Source organism: Salvelinus namaycush, chromosome 1, assembly GCF_016432855.1.
Source record: "Salvelinus namaycush isolate Seneca chromosome 1, SaNama_1.0, whole genome shotgun sequence".
In the NCBI taxonomy this organism is placed as follows: domain Eukaryota; kingdom Metazoa; phylum Chordata; class Actinopteri; order Salmoniformes; family Salmonidae; genus Salvelinus; species Salvelinus namaycush.
Genome location: NC_052307.1, coordinates 24,685,046 through 24,708,537, shown reverse-complemented (window position 1 = coordinate 24,708,537; position 23,492 = coordinate 24,685,046). Strand labels below are relative to the sequence as shown.

At 41.2% G+C, this 23,492-nt stretch overlaps 1 protein-coding gene across 1 annotated transcript; it reads right to left on the bottom strand.

The window, feature by feature from the left end:
- Positions 1-650: 650 nt before the first annotated feature.
- On the bottom strand, positions 651-11,456 carry LOC120051150 (leucine-rich repeat LGI family member 3-like). Its single transcript, XM_038997858.1, has 9 exons — positions 11,248-11,456; positions 9,707-9,778; positions 7,448-7,519; positions 3,105-3,176; positions 2,909-2,980; positions 2,509-2,678; positions 2,252-2,416; positions 1,981-2,071; positions 651-1,402 (listed from the first exon to the last, which is right to left on the bottom strand). Exons 1-9 carry the CDS (start codon positions 11,454-11,456, stop codon positions 673-675), a joined length of 1,653 nt encoding a protein of 550 aa, XP_038853786.1. The 3' UTR covers positions 651-672.
- Between the last annotated feature and the right edge of the window lie 12,036 nt (positions 11,457-23,492).

Sequence of the window (23,492 nt, the reverse complement as noted above, 5' to 3'; positions counted from 1 at the left end):
GTGCACATGCATTGTAATTAAACAAAAATATATTGGTATCATTCAGGATCAACATAGAGCAAAACTTATTAACACGTATTGCTATTATTACCTTGATGCAAACCTTGATGCAATATAAAATGTATACAGAATAATTTTATAAAAGATGATCTACTGTAAAGAGAACATCTGAGGCATGCAGATTACAGTATTGCTTTGAACAAAATATCTTAACTATCATTTCATAGAATGTCCAACTATTTGATGTGAACAGTTATTTTCCTTTATTGATATTCATGAATTAAAGGATTTTATAACATCCAATAGAAAAGTTCAGTAGATGCACATGCTTTTCACATAATCTGATGTTACTTATATTTGTACTATATCTGCAATGGAACCTCCAATTATATTTCCCACAGAGCATAAATGAATGGTAGGTCAAGTAAGTAGTGATGTTGCATAGTGATGTACTATGTATTACTTATGGTGATATGTTCTGTCATTACACATCCGGTTTTAATTCATTCAATCAGACACATCAGAAGATATCATGCATTTCCTGTTCATTAGTACTATTACATTTTGTTTTGCCAATTTAACAGGCATTTAGTTGCATGGCTTAGATGGCTTCTCCACAAGAACAGCACAGATTAATGAATGGTCTCATACTGTAGATTCGGCTGGATTGGTCTATTTGGCACTGAGATCCACTATTAGGTGCTGGTAGGCTAGGGTGTTGCCTTTAAAGCTGGCTGCCAGCAGCATGTCTTTGTTGTCCACTGACACCAAGCTGAAGGCCCGGGGTGCTCTCATGTTGAGCTCCTGGAAGGGCTGGAAGTGCTGGGTGAGGTCATCCCACAGGTAAACTCGAGAGAAGGAGAAATCACTCCCTAGGAGAAGATACTGACGGGGACCCACAGTGAATGGATACACAGCCATGGAGCCACGTGAGGGCAGGGTCTGAATCTCAACATAGCGCTGCCCTTCCCATCGGAGAATCTTGGAGTCACCAATGAAGCGTGTAAGGCAAAGGTAGAGAACGTTGCGCACCCAGAAATGCTTGACCATCTGCACGTCGAAAGTCTCAGTGATTTGGGAATGAAAGGCAAACTGGCGCAGGCTGCGGTTCCACTGGTAAACCACTGGGGGCTGGGAGGCACTGGAGAGAATGAGACGCTGCTTCCCTTCCACATCTAGGAACTCCACATGGGTGTCACGATGCCAGGGATGAAGGGATTGGTGGGAGTAGAAACCGTTGCTGTTCCAGCGGTATATGCTCGTAGAGCCTGCCTTGGAACTGTCTGCCACGGCAAAGTACCACTCATCATCCAGCTGGAAGGTCTCAACAAAGTTGGGTTTCCTCACACGTGTGGTGTCAATGTCCTGGATCTTCACAAATCGCTGTGGGTCCTCTTCCCACCTGAAAAGGTGTCAACCAGGTCAGCCATCCCGAAATCATCATCACAGACATCTAATCGTAACACAATTCTGGCACATTTTCAATAAAGATTTACCCCAGTTTTTTACCCAAAAGGTTCAGACTTTTCTGTTTCTATCTACAAAGGCTGGCACCCGTGTCTCACTGAGCCATAGCTCCGGCAGACCTGCTCTAACTTGGGGCCAAGCCAGGCGGCTGGTACTTTTCAGTTCCCATTTACATAACACTTGATAACTGTGACCTTTAACACCTCACAAATCAACAGTCTTGAATTATGCATAAGTTGTTGATTGTGCTCGCCACTGGTTGAATACAACTATGTTTTCACGTAATTCCAATGAAATTACATTGAAGCAACGTTGAATTGACGTCTGTGCCCAGTGGGAATTCTTAAGTGTCATACTCTGATGGAAACACAATTACACCAGAGCTTACATTAACATAAAACACTGGTGGTCCGCTGGTGTGTGGGTAAGTCTTAATGGAAAAGCGCCAATGGCTAAGAAAATTAACAAATCAATGACATTTTGCCTTTGATAAAGAATTGGAATAAGTCTCACTTGTAGATGTGGGATCCTCCAAAAAGTTGAGCCACAACCATGTAAAGAGTGTTGTTTATGACCACAGGCTTGCAGTAGACAGCGGAGCGAGCTAGGAGAAACAAAGAAGCAGAAAGCAGCAGGTTTAGCTGACTTCAGTCTCCTCTGTGTACTTAAAGATACAATGTAAAATCCCTTGGTCTATAATTAAGTGATAACAGTTGAATGCATTGGTTGTCTTGTGGCATGATTTGTTATATTAAAAAAGGCTTAAGTCAAAGAAGAAACTTACCTGTTATATTATGGTACCTCCGGAAGACCATTTCCACATGATCCCATACAAACAGTGTACAGAACCCAGTATCAGGCTGGGCGAAGGCCACAAACTGATTGTTGTTGAATTCATAGGTCTCCACTGACACAGACTGGAAGGGAAAAGTCTCATAAACTGCAAAGTCTACAGGGTAAGAGAGAGATGAGGATTATCAATCTATCAATTAAGTGCCTTGCTGTCCTGTGAAATTAATTTCAAGATGATTGGGTGCAAACCTGCGCTGATACAGTTGAAGTCTCGTGGGGTGAGATCATGGATTCTGCGGCCTTGGAACTCAAATGGGCTGGCACAGTAGATGGCAGGGACAGAGGTGTTGGTCTTCTCCATCCAGTCCACCAGCCACTTGATTTTACAGTCACAGCGGAACGAGTTACCCCGCAGGTCTCTGGGTAACACATAGAACAATAGAATGACAGTTCTTACAAAACTGTCTGTAGTAAGGAATCTTGGTAGCGCATTTTCAATTACAGCGCTGAATAAAGTTTTAATAACATGGTAATAATAACTATATTATTACATGGTAATAATAACTTAGTTACTCATTTCGAAAACATATCACAAGATGAAACCTATGATAAGGCTAACGTGTTCCCTTTCAAAAAGTAGTGTACTTACAAGTCTGTCAAAATATCAAGATATTTGAAGAGTTCTCGTGGAAGGAACTGCAGGTTATTATTTGACAGAGAACTACAAGAGACAGAGATAAGAATTAGAAGAAGAAAAAAAAAAATCATCATAACATGTCCATGCAATGCGTAACTAGTATTCTTCCATTGATATTTACAGAGAAAAAGTCAGAAGATATACTCACAGGTGAGTCAAGGATTTAAGCCCTCTGAAGGTATGCTTTGACAGGGCTTGGACATCATTGTTCTCTACAAATCTGATGGGCATACAGAGAGACAGGATCACTCAATATACTGTAGATAGTAGACTTCTGAAGAAAGCAATCATGATAATCAAGATCCTTATAATAGAAAACAATATACAGTACCAGTCAAAAGTTTGGACACCGACTCATTCCAGGGTTTCTTTATTTTTACTATTTTCTACATTGTAGAATAATAGTGAAGCCATCAAAACCATGAAATAACACATATGGAATCATGTAGTAACCAAAAAAGTGTTAAACAAATCAAAATATAGCCACCCTTTGCCTTGATGACAGTTTTGCACACTCTTGGCATTCTCTCAACCAGCTAAAATAAAATCTATTATTTTATTTTTTAAACTAAGCAACTCAGTTAAGAACAAATTCTTATTGACAATGACGGCCTACCGGGGATTAACTGCCTTGTTCAGGGGCAGAACGATAGATTTTTACGTTGTTCAGCTCTAAAAGTTAATTTGTGGAATTTATTTTCTTCTTAATGCGTTTGAGCCAATCAGTTGTGTTGTGACAAGGTAGGGCTGGTATACAGAAGATAGCCCTATTTGGTAAAAGACCAAGTCCATATTATGACAAGAACAGCTCAAATAAGCAAAGAGAAACAACAGTCCATCATTACTTTAAGACATGACAGTGAGTCAATCTGTAAAATGTCAAGATCTTTGAAAGTTCTTCAAGTGCAGTCACAAAATCCATCAAGCGCTATGATGAAAGTGGCTCTCATGAGGACCGCCACAGGAAATGAAGACCCAGAGTTACCTCTGCTGCAGAGGATAAGTTCATTAGAGTTACCAGCCTCAGAAATTGCAGCCCAAATAAATGCTTCACAGAGTTCAAGTAAGAGACAACTCAACATCAACTGTTCAGAGGAGACTGTGTGAATCAGGCCTTCATGGTCACTGCACAGAAACCACTACTAAAAAGGACACCAATAAGAAGAAGAGACTTGCTTTGGCCAAGAAACACGAGCAATGGACATTAGACCGGTGGAAATCTGTCATTTTGGTCTGATGAAATCCAAATTTGAGATTTTTGGTTCCAACCGCCGTGTCTTTGTGAGACGCAGAGTAGGTGAGCGGATGATCTCCGTATGTGTGGTTCCCACCATGAAGCATGGAGGAGGATGTGTGATGGTGTGGGTGTGCTTTTCTGGTGACACTGTCAGTGGTTTATTTAGATTTCAAGGCACACTTAACCAGCATGGCTACCACAGAATTCTTCAGCGATACTCCATCCCATCTGGTTTGCGCTTAGTGGGACTATCATTTGTTTTTCAACAGGACAATGACCCAACACACCTCCAGGCTGTGTAAGGGCTGTTTGACCAAGAAGGAGATTATTGGAGTGCTGCATCAGATGACCTGGCTTCCACAATCACCTGACCTCAACCCAGTTGAGATGGTTTGGGATGAGTTGGACTACAGAGTGAAGGGAAAGCAGCCAACAAGTGTTCCCCATATGTGGGAACTCCTTCAAGACTGTTGGAAAGGCATTCCAGGTGAAGCTGGTTGAGAGAAGGCCAAGAGTGTGCAAAACTGTCATCAAGACAAAGGTTGGCTACTTTGAAGAATCTAACATCTAAAATATATTTTGATTTGTTTAACACTTTTTTTGGTTACTACATAATTCCATATGTGTTTTTTCATAGTTTTGATGTCTTCACTATTATTCTACAATGTAAAAAATAGTAAAAATAAAGAACCCCTTGACTGGTACTGTAATTCAATCAAGACCATTTTAATATATTGCCATGTCACTCGTGGACAGTACACAGCCTTGTTTTCCATATTCAGAGTGTGATATTTGTCTTATTGAACCTGATTGTGTCTCCATCTTTCCCTTATTTATTTACTTCAAAAGCCTGTTACTAAGGGGAACATGTCCTGCAAACTTTGAGAGATTTCATTTAGCTGCCAGGGAATGCTTCCTGAATCTTAAGCAGCTATAATGGGAACGGACCTGGCTGCTGGCTGGACTGTCTGCAGTAAGAGCGGGACTAACCTTGAGGATAAGCCAAGTTGTAAAGAAAAGTGGGGGAGGGAATCTTTTACTGGCTATGGTGCAAAGCGTCCAAAACAACCATTAATCATCCGCTCACGTTTTTCTAATGAAGGTAACGTAGCAGGTGTACGTCTCTTGGGTATACTTAAAATCGAGAATTGACTTATAGGCAAAACTGCCCTGTCATCAGATAGTTAGTAGGGTGCCCTTACATGGGTTCAGGAATAAATATAGTCTGAGCCCTGTATCAAAGTTCAGCTGTTTGGACTTTGAACTGAGCCACTTAGAATCTAAAATAATGTTACTGTGCAAATGTTGCCAACTATCAAACAAGTTGTATATTAGACAAATGTGGCTTAAGTTACTCATGCGAACATAGCTCTGTGAACTACCTGTACTACACAAATGACAACCACAATTAATCTCTACAAAACAATGCACACATGAGAATTTATCATCATATCACCAACATCTCCTTATTTTAGGATGATGAATCTATACTTTTAGTTGATGGAATGATGAAAGATGACCACAAGTGACAATTGGTTACAGGTGCATTCTCTGTCTTCATTCTGGATGTGTGAGGCATCCCAGGGCTACACAGTGTGAGCTCAGTCAGCCTGCAGTCTCCCATTTGGAGCAGCACTGGATATGAAAATATGAGTTCATTAGCATTCACAGTGAGGAGCCACCTCGGGTAGAGCTGGCTGGGTGCTGCAGAGCTCTGGGGCTGGGCTGCAGCCAGAGCCACACAATCACTTTATGGAGCCTAATGCATTGCTTACATGGAAAGCAGCAAATGCGATGGCATCAGCAACTTCATATTTCCTGGTGGCCAACTTCCTGTCAATTAACAAAAAGGCATGCTCAGCTTTATCAGGACCCACAAAGGCAGGAAGACTAGTCTCTGGTAGGAGGAGGTTCAATATTCAATGTTACTTGAGCTTGTTTGGCTGAGGCCTGGATACCATAGTCATCTTTCATTGTAGCACCACTTCCTCATCGTTTCAGATAGAATGTTTGTTGAGCAAATACAGTTGAAGTCGGAAGTTTACATACACCTTAGCCAAATACATTTAAACTCAGTTTTTCACAATTCCTGACATTTAATCCTAGTAAAAATTCCCTGTCTTAGGTCAGTTAGGATCACCACTATTTTAAGAATGTGAAAAGCCCGTGCTTCACGGTTGGGATGGTGCTCTTCGGCTTGCAAGCCTCCCCCTTTTTCTTCCAAACATAACGATGGTCATTATGGCCAAAAAGTTCTATTTTTGTTTCATCAGACCAGAGGACATTTCTCCAAAAAGTACGATCTTTGTCCCCATGAGCAGTTGCAAACCGTAGTCTGGCTTTTTTATGGCGATTTTGGAGCAGTGGCTTCTTCCTTGCTGAGCGGCCTTTCAGGTTATGTAGATATAGGACTCGTTTTACTGTGGATATAGATAATTTTGTTCCTGTGTCCTCCAGCATCTTCACAAGGTCCTTTGCTGTTGTTCTGGGATTGATTTGCACTTTTCGCACCAAAGTACATTCATCTCTAGGAGACAGAAGCTCCTTCCTGAGCGGTATGACGGCTGCGTGGTCCCATGGTGTTTATACTTGCATACTATTGTTTGTACAGATGAACGTGGTACCTTCAGGCATTTGGAAATTGCTCCCAAGGATGAACCAGACTTGTGGAGGTATACAATTTATTTTCTGAGGTCTTGGCTGATTTCTTTTGATTTTCCCATGATGTCAAGCAAAGAGACACTGAGTTTAAAGGTAGGCCTTGAAATCCATATACAGGTACACCTCCAATTGACTCAAATTATGTCAGTTAGCCTATCAGAAGCTTCTCAAGCCATGACATAATTTTCTGGAATTTTCCAAGCTTTTTAAAGGCACAGTCAACTTAATGTATGTAAACTTCTGACCCACTGGAATTGTGATACAGTGAATTATAAGTGAAATATTCTGTCTGTAAACAATTGTTGGAACAATTACTTGTGTCATACATAAAGTAGATGTCCTAACCGACTTGCCAAAACTGTAGTTTGTTAACAAGAAATTTGTGGAGGGGTTGAAAAATGAATTTGAATGACTCCAACCTAAGTGTATGTAAACTTCCGACTTCAACTGTATGTGTGTGTGTGTGTGTGTGTGTGTGTGTGTGTGTGTGTGTGTGTGTGTGTGTGTGTGTGTGTGTGTGTGTGTGTGTGTGTGTGTGTGTGTGTGTGTGTGTGTGTGTGTGACTGAATGAAGGCACAACGTGGGACACTTACAGGTATTGCAGGTGTGACAGACCTGCAAAGGCATCATCAGCCACCACAGTGAAGGTATTGGAGTTCAGAAGACTGCAGAAAGGTAGAGAAAGGGAGAGGTTTTCAAAACACTGGTATTAAATGCTTTACTTTCCATTTAATGTCCAGAAAAATACTGCTGGAGAGGTTAGAAGACATGTTACTCAATACCGGTACTTTAAATGTGTATTTATTTACACTTGATTGCAAATGGACACAATTAGTGCCACTTTACTCACTAATGCCATGTCACCACTGTTTTCAATAACAGTTTATTTCAAGAGATTTATAGTGATTGTATTGTCGAACAAATGTTACTTCACAACTTGTACTTATCTAATTTCAGTGCCTTCAGAAAGTATTCACACCCCTTAACTTTTTCCATATTTTGTGTTACAGCCTGAATAAAACATTGATTCAATCTACACACAATAACCCATAATTTCAAAGTGGAATTTTGTTTGTAGATTAAAAAAATTATTAATAGAAAATGTAAAGCTGAAATGTCTTGAGTTGATAAGTATTCAAACCCTTTATTATGGCAAGCCTAAATAAGTTCAGGAGTAAACATGTGTTTTACAAATCGCATAGTAAGTTGAATGGACTCATTCCATGTTTAATAAGTGGTAAACATGATTTTTTTTATGTCTACCCCATCTCTGTACCCCACACATACAATTATCTGTAAGGTCCCTCAATCGAGTAGTACATTTCAAGCACAGATTCAACCACAAAGACCAGGGAGGTTTTTCAATGGCTTGCAAAGAAGGGTACCGATTGGTAGATGTGTAAAAAATTAAAAAGCAGACACTGAACATCCATTTGAGCACGGCAAAGTTATTAATTTGGCTTTGGATGGACACACAGTCACTACAAAGATACAGGAGATTGGTGGCACCTTAATTGGGGAGGACGGGCTCCTGGTAATGGTCGGAGCAGGATGGGTGGAATGGTATCAAAAACAAACATGTGGTTTATTTGTTTGATGCCATTCCATTCGCTCCATTCCAGACATTAGTGTGCCATCCTCCCTTCAGCAGCCTCCACTGATAAAGGCATCCTTCCTAACTCAGTTTCCAGAGAGGAAGGAAACTGCTCAGGGATTTCACCATAAGGCCAATTGTCCGTTTAATGGTTGTGATATAAGAAAACTGAGGATATATCAACAACATTGTAGTTACTCCACAGAGTGAAAGAAGGAAACCTGTACAGAATAAAAATATTCTAAAACATGCATCCTGTTTGCAACAAGGCACTTAAATAATACTGCAAAAAATGTTGCAAAGAAATACACTTTTTTGCCTTGAATACATACATACACTATGAACCACTATTCATATTTTCAAGCATGGTGGTGGCTGCATCATGTTTTGGGTATGCTTGTCATTGCCAAGGATTAAGGTTGAATAAAATGGAAATAGGATGAAAATAAATGGAACAGCTATAAGCACAGACAAAATTCTAGAGAAAATCGTGATTCAGTCTGCTTTCCAACAGACACTGGGAGATGAATTCCCCTTTCAGCAGGACAATAACCTAAAGCACAAGGCCAAATCTACACTGGAGTTGCTTACCAAGATGACATTGAATGTTCCAGTGGCCTAATTACAGTTTTGACTTAAATTGTATTGAAAATCTATGGCAAGACTTGAAAATGGCTTTCTAGCAACTTGACAGATCTTGAACAATTTTAAAAAGAATAATAACTTAAATATTTTACAATCCAGGTGTGCAAAGCTCTGAGACTTACCAAAATAAGACGCACGGCTGTATTCGCCACCTAAGGTGCTTCTACCAAATATTGACTCAGGGGTGTGACAACTTATGTAAATTAGATATTTCTATATAATTTTCAATAAATATGCTACAATTTCTACAAACATGTTTTGACTTTGTCATTGTGTGGTATTGTGTGTCGATGGGTGAGATTTTTCTTGATTTATTCAATTTTGAATACGGATTGTAACATAACAAACGGTGGAGTAAGTCAAGGGATATAAATACTTTCTGAATGCACTGTATATGTTTAGCCCTCCAACATCTATTGTCCTGATTTGTCTCAAACAACCAGCGAGATTGGTCGAGCTGAATTTGTTGTTGTACAGAAGATGTGTTTTGGAGAGAACATGTTTAGCATTTTCATTGACCCAAGCCACAGAAGTGAAATTGAGACTGCTCTAATTCCTCTACCTCAGACAGGAAGGGTGAGGATAGGATGATGGGACATGCATGAATACTCACAGGAACTGCAGCAGGTGCAGGTGGGAGAAGGCTCCCTCTGGGATTGTAGTGAAGGCTGCATTCACCATTGTCCTGGGAAGTACAGACAATCAACTTATCATCCAGGCTCTATCAACTAACATTAAGTCAATGTCATCATGCTTATCATATAAAATCCAACCCCCATTGTGCACAAGGGCTTGTTGTTCCACGCTAAATGTGTATATGTTGCCAGTCGGCCACATATGTTTTTGTGAAGTCTGATGTATTCATGAGAATAACATGTTTATGAGCATAGCTTTTGGTAAAAAAAATTCTGGCCACAGACTTTTAGTTTTTGTACATTTTAAGGGGAGAAATAAGAATTGTTAGGGCCTGATGGATGTTGGTGCTGCATCCCACCTAATCAATATGAGTGGACAGAGACTGCAAGGGAATGTTCTCCCTAGTCCCCAGGCACAGTCAATCTATTGACAGAACTAAACATGCAGAACGGCATGTTTTACCAAGAGCTCATGCGGCTCAATCTGTATTACCATTTGAATTTCAAGGAGGGCGAAATCTTTTGAAACTAGGACACACAGTTTCTTTATTCACAGGTTCATGTATTCATCACTTTAAAATGAGGCTACCTCCACCTTGTAGTGCTTGTGCTCTTCAATTCCCCAAGCTCTTAAAATACAAGAACATTATGTTCAATTTCAGAAAGATAATACATTGAGTCAATATCAACTAAAATCAAGGTAAACATATAACTAAAATGTAACCATACGGAGTCCTATGCTACAGAATCTATTACATTATTGTCATTCCAATTACTGCGCACTATTTATCTAACCTTTGTAAGGTTACTATCCCTTGGAGGACATGCATGTCTTTTGCTGTGAGATGTGAATCTGTTGTAAGTGTCTCTCCCAGGAGGGTTAAGGCACGTCCCATTGCTCTACTCCAATCAATGTAGTCTAATTTCTGCCAGCCCCCCCTGACTTCTGTCCAAGGATGAGGAGAGACTGAGGCACAGGGACACAAAGTGCCCATTTGTCATATTTCATTAGCATGTCGTGGCTGACCTAGCCCTGTCCATCAAAACACACAGGCCATGGTGAACCTGCTTCTTTCTTCCTCTTAAGTCTCTTTATAATCAGACACACGTTCTTGAGGAGCACAAACACCATCTTGCTCTCTTGATAATGGCATTTTCAGAGACACGGTTCACTGTTGTTTGGAAAAGATAACCGTGGTATAACTGAAGAAGTTACAAAAAAAGGATCAGTGATTTTATACAGTATAAGCTTTTGGAAACCAGACACAGTAGAATATATTGTAAAAGCCCAAATGACCTTGTTGTAAAAGTGTAGCCTAATGTAAGGTCAACAGGCTAGTCCATGAATTATTAAGTAATCTGTAAAAACCATGCATGACATCACAGATCTTCCATCTAGTAAGTCTTTATGTACATTTATCAACAGCTGGTTTTATCATTTTGGAATGAAATGTAAGGAATATACCAAAAAGCAGAGAGCGTATACAGGAACAGACAGAGTGATCAATGTTGTACTCACAGAGAGATGATCCCAGGGGGAAAGCTCTTGGGGATAGCCTTGGTATCCACACAGAAGGCACTGTCTTTGGTGCAGGAGCAGGTGACAGGACAGCGGGGGATTTTGGGGACCCTCTTGGCCCCTGTCTCCCCCACCAGGCAGAGAAGCAGACTTAGGCCGGCCAACAGCCTCAGCCATCCCGGGACCCTTCTCGATCCGGCATCCAGCATATTTCCTTTTTGGATGGACAGATGGACAGGGACTAAGACCGCTGAGCCTCAAGAAGTTGTGTTTTCTCTGGTTACAGCAGCAGCAGTAGTAGTGTTGATGTTGAGATATCAAATGACTGAAGATTTGGAGAGGCAGATCAAAAGCGAGAGAAGCAGAGTGAGAGAGCAGAGCCAGAGAGAGGGCATATTCACTGTGTGTGTGCTCTGCAACTTCCCTGGATGTGTGTGTGTTCTCCCTAGAGCTGCGGTCAGAGCGCAGACTGTGGGAGTGAGGCTGCAATTCCCCGCGTTAGGACCTGTACGCAGTGCCGCTGACTGAATTATTTACTATCTCACAGAAGCCTTAAAAATATGGCCAGGGAGGCAGCCAGACAGGGGGAGGGGAGAGGAGCAACAAGGGCAGTAGCTGGGAGGGAATGGAAGGGTGAGGAGGCTCTGGGATCTTCACACTCTGCCGCGGACACGCACAGCTCTCTCTCTCTCTCGCAACTTGACAGTATACAGACACCAAAATCAGAAATAAGACCTTTGAAACAATACTTTACCAAGTTATATTTTTATATGAAAGTTCATTTTTATTGTAAAACATGCACTGTATATCACATGAATCAGCAATTTACAGTTTGTTCAGATTTCAGATGGAGGCAGTAACAACACATTTGGCCTCTTACTTTTTATTTACACGTAGGCCAACGTGTGCAGAGCTGGAGGATGCTCCGGAGCATAAACAACCCATATTAGAACCTATTGAATCTGAAAATATGGAAAACGGAGTTGCATCCCCACACAGTGGAGCTGTTGGCCATATAATGGAGCTGTGTGGATCCAGCAGCCAGTAGTTTGGTGGCAGCCATGAGAGGAGACAGAACAGGAGCAGGGCTGCAGTGCCAGGCACAACCAGCTTTCCCTCACATCAACACTGTTTTCACAAACAGATAGTAACCACCTTTGAGTCTGCTGGGTACTGTCTACAATTATCATGTTGCCTAGGTCCCAACACGCTGCTCTGCTTCAGACAGGCAATAATAGAGGAATTCTATGTGGTGTTCAACAGTGCTCCATTCTATCCCATTTCCACTCCAGGGACAATTTAACTATAGGGCATCAATATTCAGAGTACATATCAGGAAACATTTACATTGGTAGGAAAAAGACGAGAAACACTGCCATGTCAACTAACCACAACTGCTGCTAAATCAACGTGGTCTCAGGGCAATTCATATTATTGTGTACGTAAATCTGACACCCCATTTACTATGATATATTGAGTTACGTTAGTTTACATTATGAATGGAATAGCAGTTGTAAAATATTATACGTCTGTCTCTGAGACCAGGTTGCTTATTGCGCTGCAACAACAAAGGAACATTATGGGGGGAATTTACATTGGAAGTTAGGGTGACCAAAATAACAAAGTTTAGGTGAATTTACGTAGCATGTAAGGTGATTGGGCTACATTTAGAATAAAGGGAAGGGTTAGCACCCATCCTCCCAGACCTCCCTGTTTTCATCTCTGTCTAAAGTAACTAGACCGTTAGTAGGTATCATACGTAAAGTATGTTTTGTTTGGCTCTGAGGCCAGGTAGCAAAAACGGCAAACATTTACAGCAACTGATCTACTACCTTCGCATTCAATGGTATTGTTATTAATTACATATTCATGAAAATATTTGTTTACCCCTTTAAAGTCTACCTGGAAGATTCATATACTTTAGAGTTGATGAAATGGCACTCTGTCAGGTTTTTCAGTCACTACTGCCTCCCTGCCCCAGCCCTATATCTCATGTCATCTAGCATACATTGAGGGGAAAAAAACACCTGCTCTTTCCATGACAGACTGACCAGGTGAATCCAGGTCAAAGCTATGATCCCTTATTGATGTCACTTGTTAAATCCACTTCAATCAGTGTAGAGGAGACAGGTTAAAAAATATATTTTTAAGCCTTGAAACAATTGAGACATGGATTGTGTATGTGTACCATTCAGAGGGTGAATGGGCAAGACAAAAGATTTAAGTGCCTTTGAACGAGGTATGATAGTAGGTGCCAGGCGCACCGGTTTGTGTCAAGAACTACAACACTGCTGGGTTTTTCACGCTCAACAGCTTCCCGTGTGTATCAAGAATGGTCCATCACCCAAAGGACATCCAGCCAACTTGACACAACTGTGGGAAGCATTGGAGTCAACATGTGCCAGCATCCCTGTGGAGCGCTTTCGACACCTAGAGGGGCTGTAACACAGTTTATGCTGTCTAAAGCCCTGTTTATACCTGGTGCTAACATGCATCATTTGTCCTGATCTGTTCACTTTCTGATTGTGCCCACATGTTTTGACAAGTGTAGACAATAAAAAAACGCATTGTGATCTGATCTTCCTGACCACCTCAGGAGGTAATCAGGTACACAATGTGTATGGATATCTCATGTGTAGACAGATGTGGAGAGTAAAACCATTTCCATAATTTTCCTGCCTTCTAAAATCATTGACAGGTGGCAACATAGACTTATGGCATCAACGTCTTTAAAAAATATACATTTTGAAATAATATCTGACAAATAATTTGCATACAGGGAAATCTGGTCACAATGCAGACAGTGGGTGGATAAAAAACATTGGCACCATGTGTAGATGTATGTCTGAAAAAGTGGCCACAATCAGAATGTAAACAAGATCAGGACAAAGGACCCATGTTAGCGCCAAGTATAAGCGAAGCATAAAATAAATAACAATGAGAACATTCTAACAACGTTAGAGTGTGGAGAGTGCCATACTTTAGACAAAACAGGCTGCCTGCTGTAGAGCACAGCAGCAGACATGAGGAGAAAACTTTGAGATTAGACGTGTTCCTACAAGCACAGCAGCTTTCTCTGTCCAGTCAGCACGTCTCCAACAGTTATAGCATAAACAGTTGTGCTTTTGGACTTCAACATATCGGCTTTCCTGCAATTGAGATCCAAATCTAAAGACATTGGAATAGACGCAGTTGACGGTGTAAAGTCTGGCAAGTTTAGAGTTCAGAACTACAGAGCCCTCTTTTCTCCTCTACCAGACTGTGCTCCTCCCCCCACCATTTCCTCTCCTGTGTGGCACGTGTATTCTGAATGAAAGCTATTCAACTCTCTGTTGAAGCCTTTTCAGTGACCTCATTGCCCTGGCCTGTTACCTGTGGGGATCAGACATGTTTGGATAACTGCTACTGTGCGTTCACTGGCATGACTCAGTGTTTAACATAGACTTTTTAAAATTCATATTCTAAGCCACATCCGAAGCCAGGGCCAAGCAGCCTGAAGAAGGCTCTCTGTCCTTGCTGCCATATGTCTGGCTTTCACAGCCTCCCTCTGGCTACATATGAAGTAAGATGCTTCCTGTTTCACCTCAGTTACTGTTGTGCTCTTGGAAAATCCAGCTGCCCCAGGTAATGCATTTGCACAGGTGGTCTCACTCAGCTATGTTCAGACTCCACTTAGACATATGCACACAGGTGTCACTAGCTATGCTATGGAGAAACTTCTCAAAGTAATACCAGCAACATAGTAATTCCAGTACAGTAAGTCTTCTACACGCCCAAATGAAACTAGACTGGTTGGAAGCGTTTCCCAAAGTGGATATAAAAAGACAGTGGTGCCAGCCAGCCACAAACTAACAGCCAGGGAGTTTACGTCTCCCATCAATAAAATGAGTCCTTACCTTATAGTAACATGCTAATAAAGCCGAAAGAGAAAGTCCTGAAGGAGCCACAGCATCCCCAATGAGTCGGGTGCAAATGCATCCAACCACTAAACCAGGTGACCAAGAAATCCAATAAGGTAAGTGTTTGTAACAGGTCGCGTCTGACAAATCTGTCACTTTTGATGACTGTCTTTTTCAGCCAATTCAAATGTAATTTTTTTTTTTTTAAAGCTTCAGATTATTTACTGTTAGGCAATACAGGTGAAAACTGAGGATAAAACCTTGTCACCTGCTTGCTGCAGAGCAGATTACATTTTAGGGGTGCAGCAGGTAGGTTGTAATGCTCATGCTCTGCAGAAAGGGGATATGACCCTTTGTTTTGTGACAGAAATCCTATAAAATAGAAAACCACAACAAAACCCTTTTTCAAACAGAAGTCTAATACTGTATGTTGTCTTGCTGGGGCTCAGTTACACATAGGAAGGCATTTCAGTCAGGCACTCTCATCCCGACTCAATTCAATTAAAGAGCTTACAAAGATATATGGCTCAGGGCAGGCCAAGTGATCTGATTAGTTCTGAGAACAACGACCCTGCTGTGATTCATTCCCTTCCCAATCTCGTCACTCACTCTGACTAGCAGAGGGAACATGTAAAAGGCTCGCTGCAGCCAGCCGGGAAATAGAACCAAGTTGAGAAAAGCGCCCTGGGGTAGGCTAGAGTATCGTCCAGGAGACATGTGACACTATCCACACCAATCTGTCACACCATCAATAACTGGTGTGTCAAATAGCTCAAAGAAACTGGGTAGGACGGATGGGAGGTACCGCAATGGGCATGTCTGCCAACCTTTTGACCTTTTATTGACTAGATTTGCATCTTCGGTTTTTGTAGGATTCAGACAGTGAAACAGATGATAAAAGATGGTGATGTAGAGGAGGATGTAGATGATTACACTAGGATGAACAGAAACCTGGCATTAATGGAAAGCAGAAGCACATAGTAAATAAAGGGCAAACACCCAACCTGAAATACTCTAAACACTACAGCGTAACACAATTAGCAAATACAGGTGCACTTATATGTACAACAATCAAACAATATAAATCTACATAACGATACAAAGTAACTACCTTTGCCGCCACACACCACATTCATGCAATACGGAGTCAATAACTCATCTCTTGTGGTCCGTGCTGATTGGTTTAAAAAGGATGAAGTATTTAAAGTGGTAGCCCCAGCTTTTTCAGATTGACATGATCGTTCTTAAAACTTCTTTAGGATAGGGGGCAGCATTTTCACGTTTGGATGAAAAGCATACCCAAATTCAACTGCCAGCTACTCATCCCTAGAAGATAGGATATGCATATTATTAGTAGATTTGGATAGAAAACACCCTGAAGTTTCTAAAACTGTTTGAATCATGTCTGTGAGTATAACATAACTTATTTAGCAGGCGAAACCCCTAGGACAAACCATTCAGATTTCTTTTTTTTTAGGTCACTCTCTTTTCAATGAGTTTTCATTGGCAATCCAGAATTCTAAGGGACCTTCTTGCAGTTCCTACCGCATCCACTGGATGTCAACAGTCTTTAGAAATTGGTTGAGGTTTTTTCCTTTGTGTAATGAAGAAGTAGCCCTGTTCAGAATGAGGCTCGAGTGAAGTGTACTGTTTGTTAGAGGCGCGTAACCAGAAAGCATGCTACAGTTTGTTTTAATCCTGTATTGAACACAGATTATCCCGTCTTCAATTTTATCGATTATTTACGTAAAAAAATACCTAAAGTTGTATTACAAAAGTAGTTTGAAATGTTTTGGCAAAGTTTACAGGTAACCTTTGAGATATTTTGTAGCCACGTTGAGCCAGTTGGAACCGATGTTTTTCTGGATCAAACGCCCCAAATAAATTGACATTTTGGATATATATCGACGGAATTAATCGAACAAAAGGACCATTTGTAATGTTTATGGGACATATTGGAGTGCCAACAACAGAAGCTTGTCAAAGGTAAGGCATGAATTATATTTTTATTTCTGCGTTTTGTGTCGCGCCTGCAGGGTTGAAATATGATTCTCTCTCTTTGTTTACAATGGTGCTATCCTCAGATAATAGCATTGTTTGCTTTCGCCGAAAAGCCTATTTGAATTCTGACATGTTGGCTGGATTCACAACCAGTGTACCTTTTAATTTGGTATCTTTCATATGTGATTTAATGAAAGTTAGATTTTTATAGTCATTTATTTGAATTTGGCGCGCTGCATTTTCTCTGGCTTTTGGCCAAGTGAGACAGTAGCGTCCCGCCTAAACTCAGATTTTTGGATATAAATATGAACTTTACCGAACAAAACATACATGTATTGTGTAACATGAAGTCCTATGAGTGTCATCTGATGAAGATCATCAAAGGTTAGTGATTAATTTGAACTCTATCTGCTTTTTGTTACTCCTCTCTTTGGCTGGAAAAATGGCTGTGTTTTTCTGTGGCTATGTACTGACCTAACATAATCGCAAGGTGTGCTTTCGCCGTAAATCCTTTTTGAAATCAGATACTGTTGCTGGATTAACGAGAAGTTTATCTTTAAAATGGTGTATAATACTTGTATGTTTGAGGAATTTTAATTATGAGATTTCTGTTGTTTTGAATTTGGCGCCCTGCAATTTCACTGGCTGTTGGTTAGGTGGGACGCTACCGTCCCACATATCCCAGAGAAGTTAATGAGCTTCGATTGAGTTGTATGGCAACCAATGAGGAGAGGGCTTCCCCCCAGGTAGGAGGGGAGTGGGAGGGGTTTTGTACATGGTGTCTTCATCTTTTACTGGGAAAACAGATTACTATTGTCATATACCACTGAAGTTCAAAGTAAACAACTTTAATCAATCTCATGTCCGTCCAGATCTCAATTTCCACCCCCTTTCCAAGATAGTGGTTTAGGGCATTTCTGTTGAGCAGCATTTTGATGTTGATTAATTGAAACGGAATTACCAGAGCTCAGAAATCCTCCAACAACCAAACATCATGTTTGTATCATAGCTTGATATCATGCAGTACTATGCAGAACAACCATCTCCCACCTTGAGCTGAGCCGTCATAAAAGATAGGTGATATGCCTCTTGGGAGTTGGATGTGTTGAAGGAATGCATGTGCAGGTATCCTCGTGCCCGTGGGGACAGAGGAGAAAGGCTTGGCACACCAGTTGATCCTGTTTGATAAAGGGCCTGACAAGCCCAGATTATATGTCTTAGCCTGGAGGAGGTGTCTGACTCATTCCAACGCAGAAGAAAGTTGATCCGGTGAGAAAGAAGAGGGGCCATGCCTGCAGGCATCACTTTTGTGAGGAGGCCAACACGCCTTGTCAACCTGACACAGCCATCTGCTGGTAGCTTTACACCCACCTACACAAAACCACTGTCCTCCATCTCCTCTTCCCCAACCACACCCATACTGCCAGACTCCATAAATGCTTGAGTCAAGTAGCTTCTTGCCACAGTTTCCCCTCCAGTCCAACCTCTTTCACAGTCATAATCCCTCATTTATGGAATGAATTAGTCTCCAAATGTTTTTACAAAACATAAACTTGAAAACATTTTCCATTTTCAGAGTGGCTATTAATAGGTGACGGAATGTCACTGTATGTGTTAGTTGTCCCATTCTCTGTCTCTCTGTGACGTGTGAATGCCAGGGTTTATTCTTTCACTTTGAGCGCAAGACCGCTTCCATGATGAGCATGTAGGGAGGAGCAGGGCAGGAAGTGAGAGACAATACTGTGATGGCCAGTGAGGGACAACCTAATTGACAGTTGGGGTTAGTACACTAACCCCAACTGTCAATTAGGTTGTCCCTCACTGGCCATCACAGTATTGTCCTTTCCTGGACAGGCCTTGCTCTATGCTAACCCCGATTGTCAGTTCTGTCCCAGGGCCCTGGCGGCCTGTCACAGACATAGCCATCCCACAGACATGGGCCCAGTCGTCAACAGAGACCCCAGAATCAACAGCCAAAGAGCATGTATACTCCCTTCCAACAGCTGTCATATTGACCTCAGTATGCTGTTAGAGATTCTACACTATACTGATGAGACTGCTGCTTTCTTTATTCTTTTGTTTTGAAAACATTTACATCATAAAAATGACATATAATGTACCACTGAAAACTGTGTTGCAAGAACTGAACTACACCCAAAAACCACAATGGCCACAGTCGGATAAAAATCCAGACGATCATCAACTCCTAACCCTCAATAAAGAGGATGGAGAAACAACCCACCAGACAAAGTAAAATATATAATTTCTGACGTTATTTTAGGATTCAAAACATTACTGAGTAATTCACAGCCCACATTTTTCTCCCTTGTTTGTGCTTCAAAATTGTTATTTTGATTCGTCTGTGTTGGTTACAGCTCATTATAGGTGACATGGTCTTAGTGGCTGTTGAAGAGCTCTAACAGCTCTAACAGCACAGCGCCCCCACACTCTGGAAAGTGCCAGTGCCCCCCTTGCTTTGGACACTGCCCACTTCACTATGGGCAGTGCCCCCCTCATTCTGTGGGCCCTGCATGTGTAGACACTCTGCCTTTAAGACAGGAGACAGGCCTCAGTCTCCTCCACAACACATAGCAGATGGAAGCTGGCCGAATTGATATTCATGAGCCCCTGCATTGTTCCACTCCCTTTTGTTCCCTTCTACCCCTCATGTGCAATGACAACCCCCTCCACTTTTCTCCTCCCTTGTTCCCATAAATAATTGTCTCAATTGCAATGAAACAGCCAGCGGCGCACAACAACAGGCTGATGTCACCACTCCTCTCTCTGGTGGAGGCTTTAATAAGCAAGTTTCCCCCGCCACCTTCCCAAGACCCACTGTCAATTGAAGCTGAGTAATGATGGCTGATTGACAATGCGTCACCTCCGTGGGGAGTCTGCAAGGTGAAGAGCAGGTCATCTGTCAGTCCTGACAGGCCACAAATTGTGGACAATAATGGAGGGTTTCTGTAGCTTGAAAAAACGCAGAGACAAGGAGCCCAAACTTCAATAAATCAAGACAACTTAAGTGAACAAGAAAATAAATCAATTCATCGGAGTCCCCACAGTCATGGTCAGTGTTAAAACACCAATAACTAAACCAGCACTCTGTGGAATCATTACGCATCTTAAATCAGATATTTTCTTGAGGCTAAAGCAGTTATTTAAACAAATATTTTCCAGACTTTAAATGAAGACTCATTATTGACTTATTTCTCACACTCTTGCTTGTTTTCTGAGTCTCAGACTCCACTGTGAAAAAAATTGCATAGACCAGCATATGCTGGTGACTACTGCTGGTTTTGCTGGTGACCAGCCTTCGCTGTGTTTTGGACACTGGTGACCAGCCTATGCTGGTATGCTGGTTAACAGCATACCAACATAAACTGGTCACCAGTAAATGCTTACTTACGAGCCCCTAACTAACAATGCAGTTGAAAAAAATACAGATAAGAACAAGAAATAAACGTAACAGGTAATTAAAGAGCAGAAGTCATTAGAGACGGTAGCGGCAACATTACGTACAAAATAAGTAATTTTTTATTTTACAAAAAACACAAACTAAAAAACTAAATCAGTGGGGACACGTAAAACGTCTGCCTTCTTTTCCGAGGCCATTATTACCAGGCCTGCAAGTGACATTATGCGGGCTTGCAAATGTATCTTTAATTCCTATTGGAATCTAGAAAGTGGGGATATCCAACAGTTGAAACTTTTATTCACCCACAATCTGCATTCAGAATAACTGGCAGGGTTAGAAAGACAAATAAAAGAGACTACCTAAACTGGAGCAATCATTTCAGTAACAGAGTGCAATAAGTCCAACTAACAGATTGGATTAGTAACAAGATTTGTTATTTATCTTTGTGTAGCATAAGATTAATCAATCAATTAATCGATCAACACGCAAAAAGACAGGTATTGAAACAATTCTAAAAACGTAACTACAAAAGAGCATTCTGGGAAATATGATAATGATGGCCGTGGTTTTGCCAGCTAGACCGTGCTGGTCAGATCAGCTTGACCAGCATAAACTAGTCACCAGCACGACCAGCTAGACCATGCTGTTCGGCCAGCATAAATCAGCTAGACCATGCTGTTCAGCAGGGTTGGGTAGGTTACCTTCTTAATGTAATCCAGTACAGTTACTAGTTACCTGTCCAAAATTGTAATAATTAATACAATTTTTGGATTACCCAAACTCAGAAACGTAATCGTATTACTTTTGTTACTTTTAGATTACCTTCCCCTTAAAGAGCAATTCCGCCACTTTTCAACATCATATTCATTATCTCCAGCACAATACCAGTGTCTACATGTGAAAATATAAGGTCCTAAAACATGCTTCTCTGTGACATCAGTTTAGGATTAAAAGTAAGAAAATCTGTGATTTTCAAAACTGGTAATGACTGGTACTCTCATGGAATGGCATGCTTTGAGCACTACTGAAGTGCTATTTGCATGTGAAAAATGTATTCCAAATGCTGCATTCGGTATAGCCCTTCGTGTAGCCAACAAAAGCCTATTCCTTCTCTTTTCCCACAATCCATCAAACACATTTGGTGTATTAGAGGTCTCTGACTTGTGGTCAGACTCGCTCAGGCGGAACAAACTTACATTTACGACCTTTTTACCATACGGATTTGAAAGATATTCAGAAAACAGAAAGGTGTCAGATTGCTTTCACAAGTATCCTTTCTGAATTTAAAAGTAATCCTAGAAGTAATCTAGTTTTTCAAAAGTATCTAATCTTTTCACAATATTATTGCTTGTGATATACCAGATTACAGTTAGTTTTTTGTAATCAATTACAAGTAAGAGATTAATCCGTTATTCCCCAACCCTGCTATTCCGACCAGTTTGACCAGCACTGACATTTTGGCAGGTCTGATGCTGGCTTTTTCAGCAGGGTCAATAGCACATCCTAATAACAACAATGAACAATAAACGATGCTTGAAGACATCATCCAGTGTAGCCTGTATACCAAATGAAACAGATATTAAACAGTCTTACTTTAACACATGCTCATAAATCAGATGCACCCCAAGCCAGTATGAGACTATTAGTAGAGCCCTGATCATATCACTGTTGCTGTATTGAACACTAACTACTTAACTTTGCCCCCCCCAACTCTTCCTGGAACACCTGTCAGAAGTGATAATACCATCCACTTAATTGCACCTGCCTTCTTAGCGATGCACCATTAGCCGGCTATAAACCAAGGTTCCAGGGGTCCATTTTATTTCCATACGGAGCCCTTGATGGTCACAGCCACAGCACACGGAAGTCCCTTTTATTGGTACACGTTCCCAGGGATTAATACAATTCCACCCAAAAATCAACATTCAAGTGACATCATTGGCCTCAGAATCCAGGAAGGGAACAGAGGTGGCTTCTCATTTCCTGGTTAAGGACTGATGAGAGGCAATGTCCCTGGAAAAGCCTTTTCTGATAATAGGGCCATTTGAAACATTCACTTAATCCCCTCTCCAGTACTAGTCCTTAGTTACCATTCATATTTCAGTTCAAGTACACTGGCCTGAAGGATGAAATAACTCACACAGAATCAAAACCCCAATTCGTTCTTGCATCCTTTCCCCTTTAGCAATGATATACAGTAGGTACTAAAGGCTAGATCCATTGACTCCAGCAGTAAAAGCTAGCTCTTAACAGGGAACAGGAATTGTCCCTGTGTGACTGGTTTAAGCCTGTTGCGTGGAAACAGCAATCCAGGTGATGCACCAGTCCATGGCAGGAAGCCAGAGGCAGATGTGGATATCAGGGTCAGCGGAGGCTGATGGATGGAGCTGGAGAGCCAGCCAAACCAAGCCATTCACACTGCAATAAATGACATGTTTACAGCTGCCCATGGCTCTCTGCACTAGTGGACATTTCTTCTGGTGTCAGCAGCACATTATCATATTTAATCACCCCCAGTAACCTGAGCTAAATGGGGACGAGATTGAAGTGACCATCGTTCTCGCTCTGTAAACACGATTTATATCACAAAGAACAAAATCAAGATATTTACAGACCCGTTTATTAAGTTCCTTCAAACTGAAAGCTTTAAATTAAGAGTTTTTCAATAGCATTTTATTTGATGTAACTTTTACAATGACACGTGCTCTGAAAACAAATGGGTCTCCTGGTAGAAGCATGGAGGGGAGCAGTTCATTACATGGCAGGCATGCACGCACAATGAAAGAGCATGGTGTTTTCTAAAGCATTTCATTCTGTTTTTATTTTAAGCATGGTTAACTAGAAAAATGTACAGCTGTGATCGTACTTAAAATAAACGACCGATCATCAATGAGAAGAGGTGCGTAAAAGACTGCCACACAGACTAC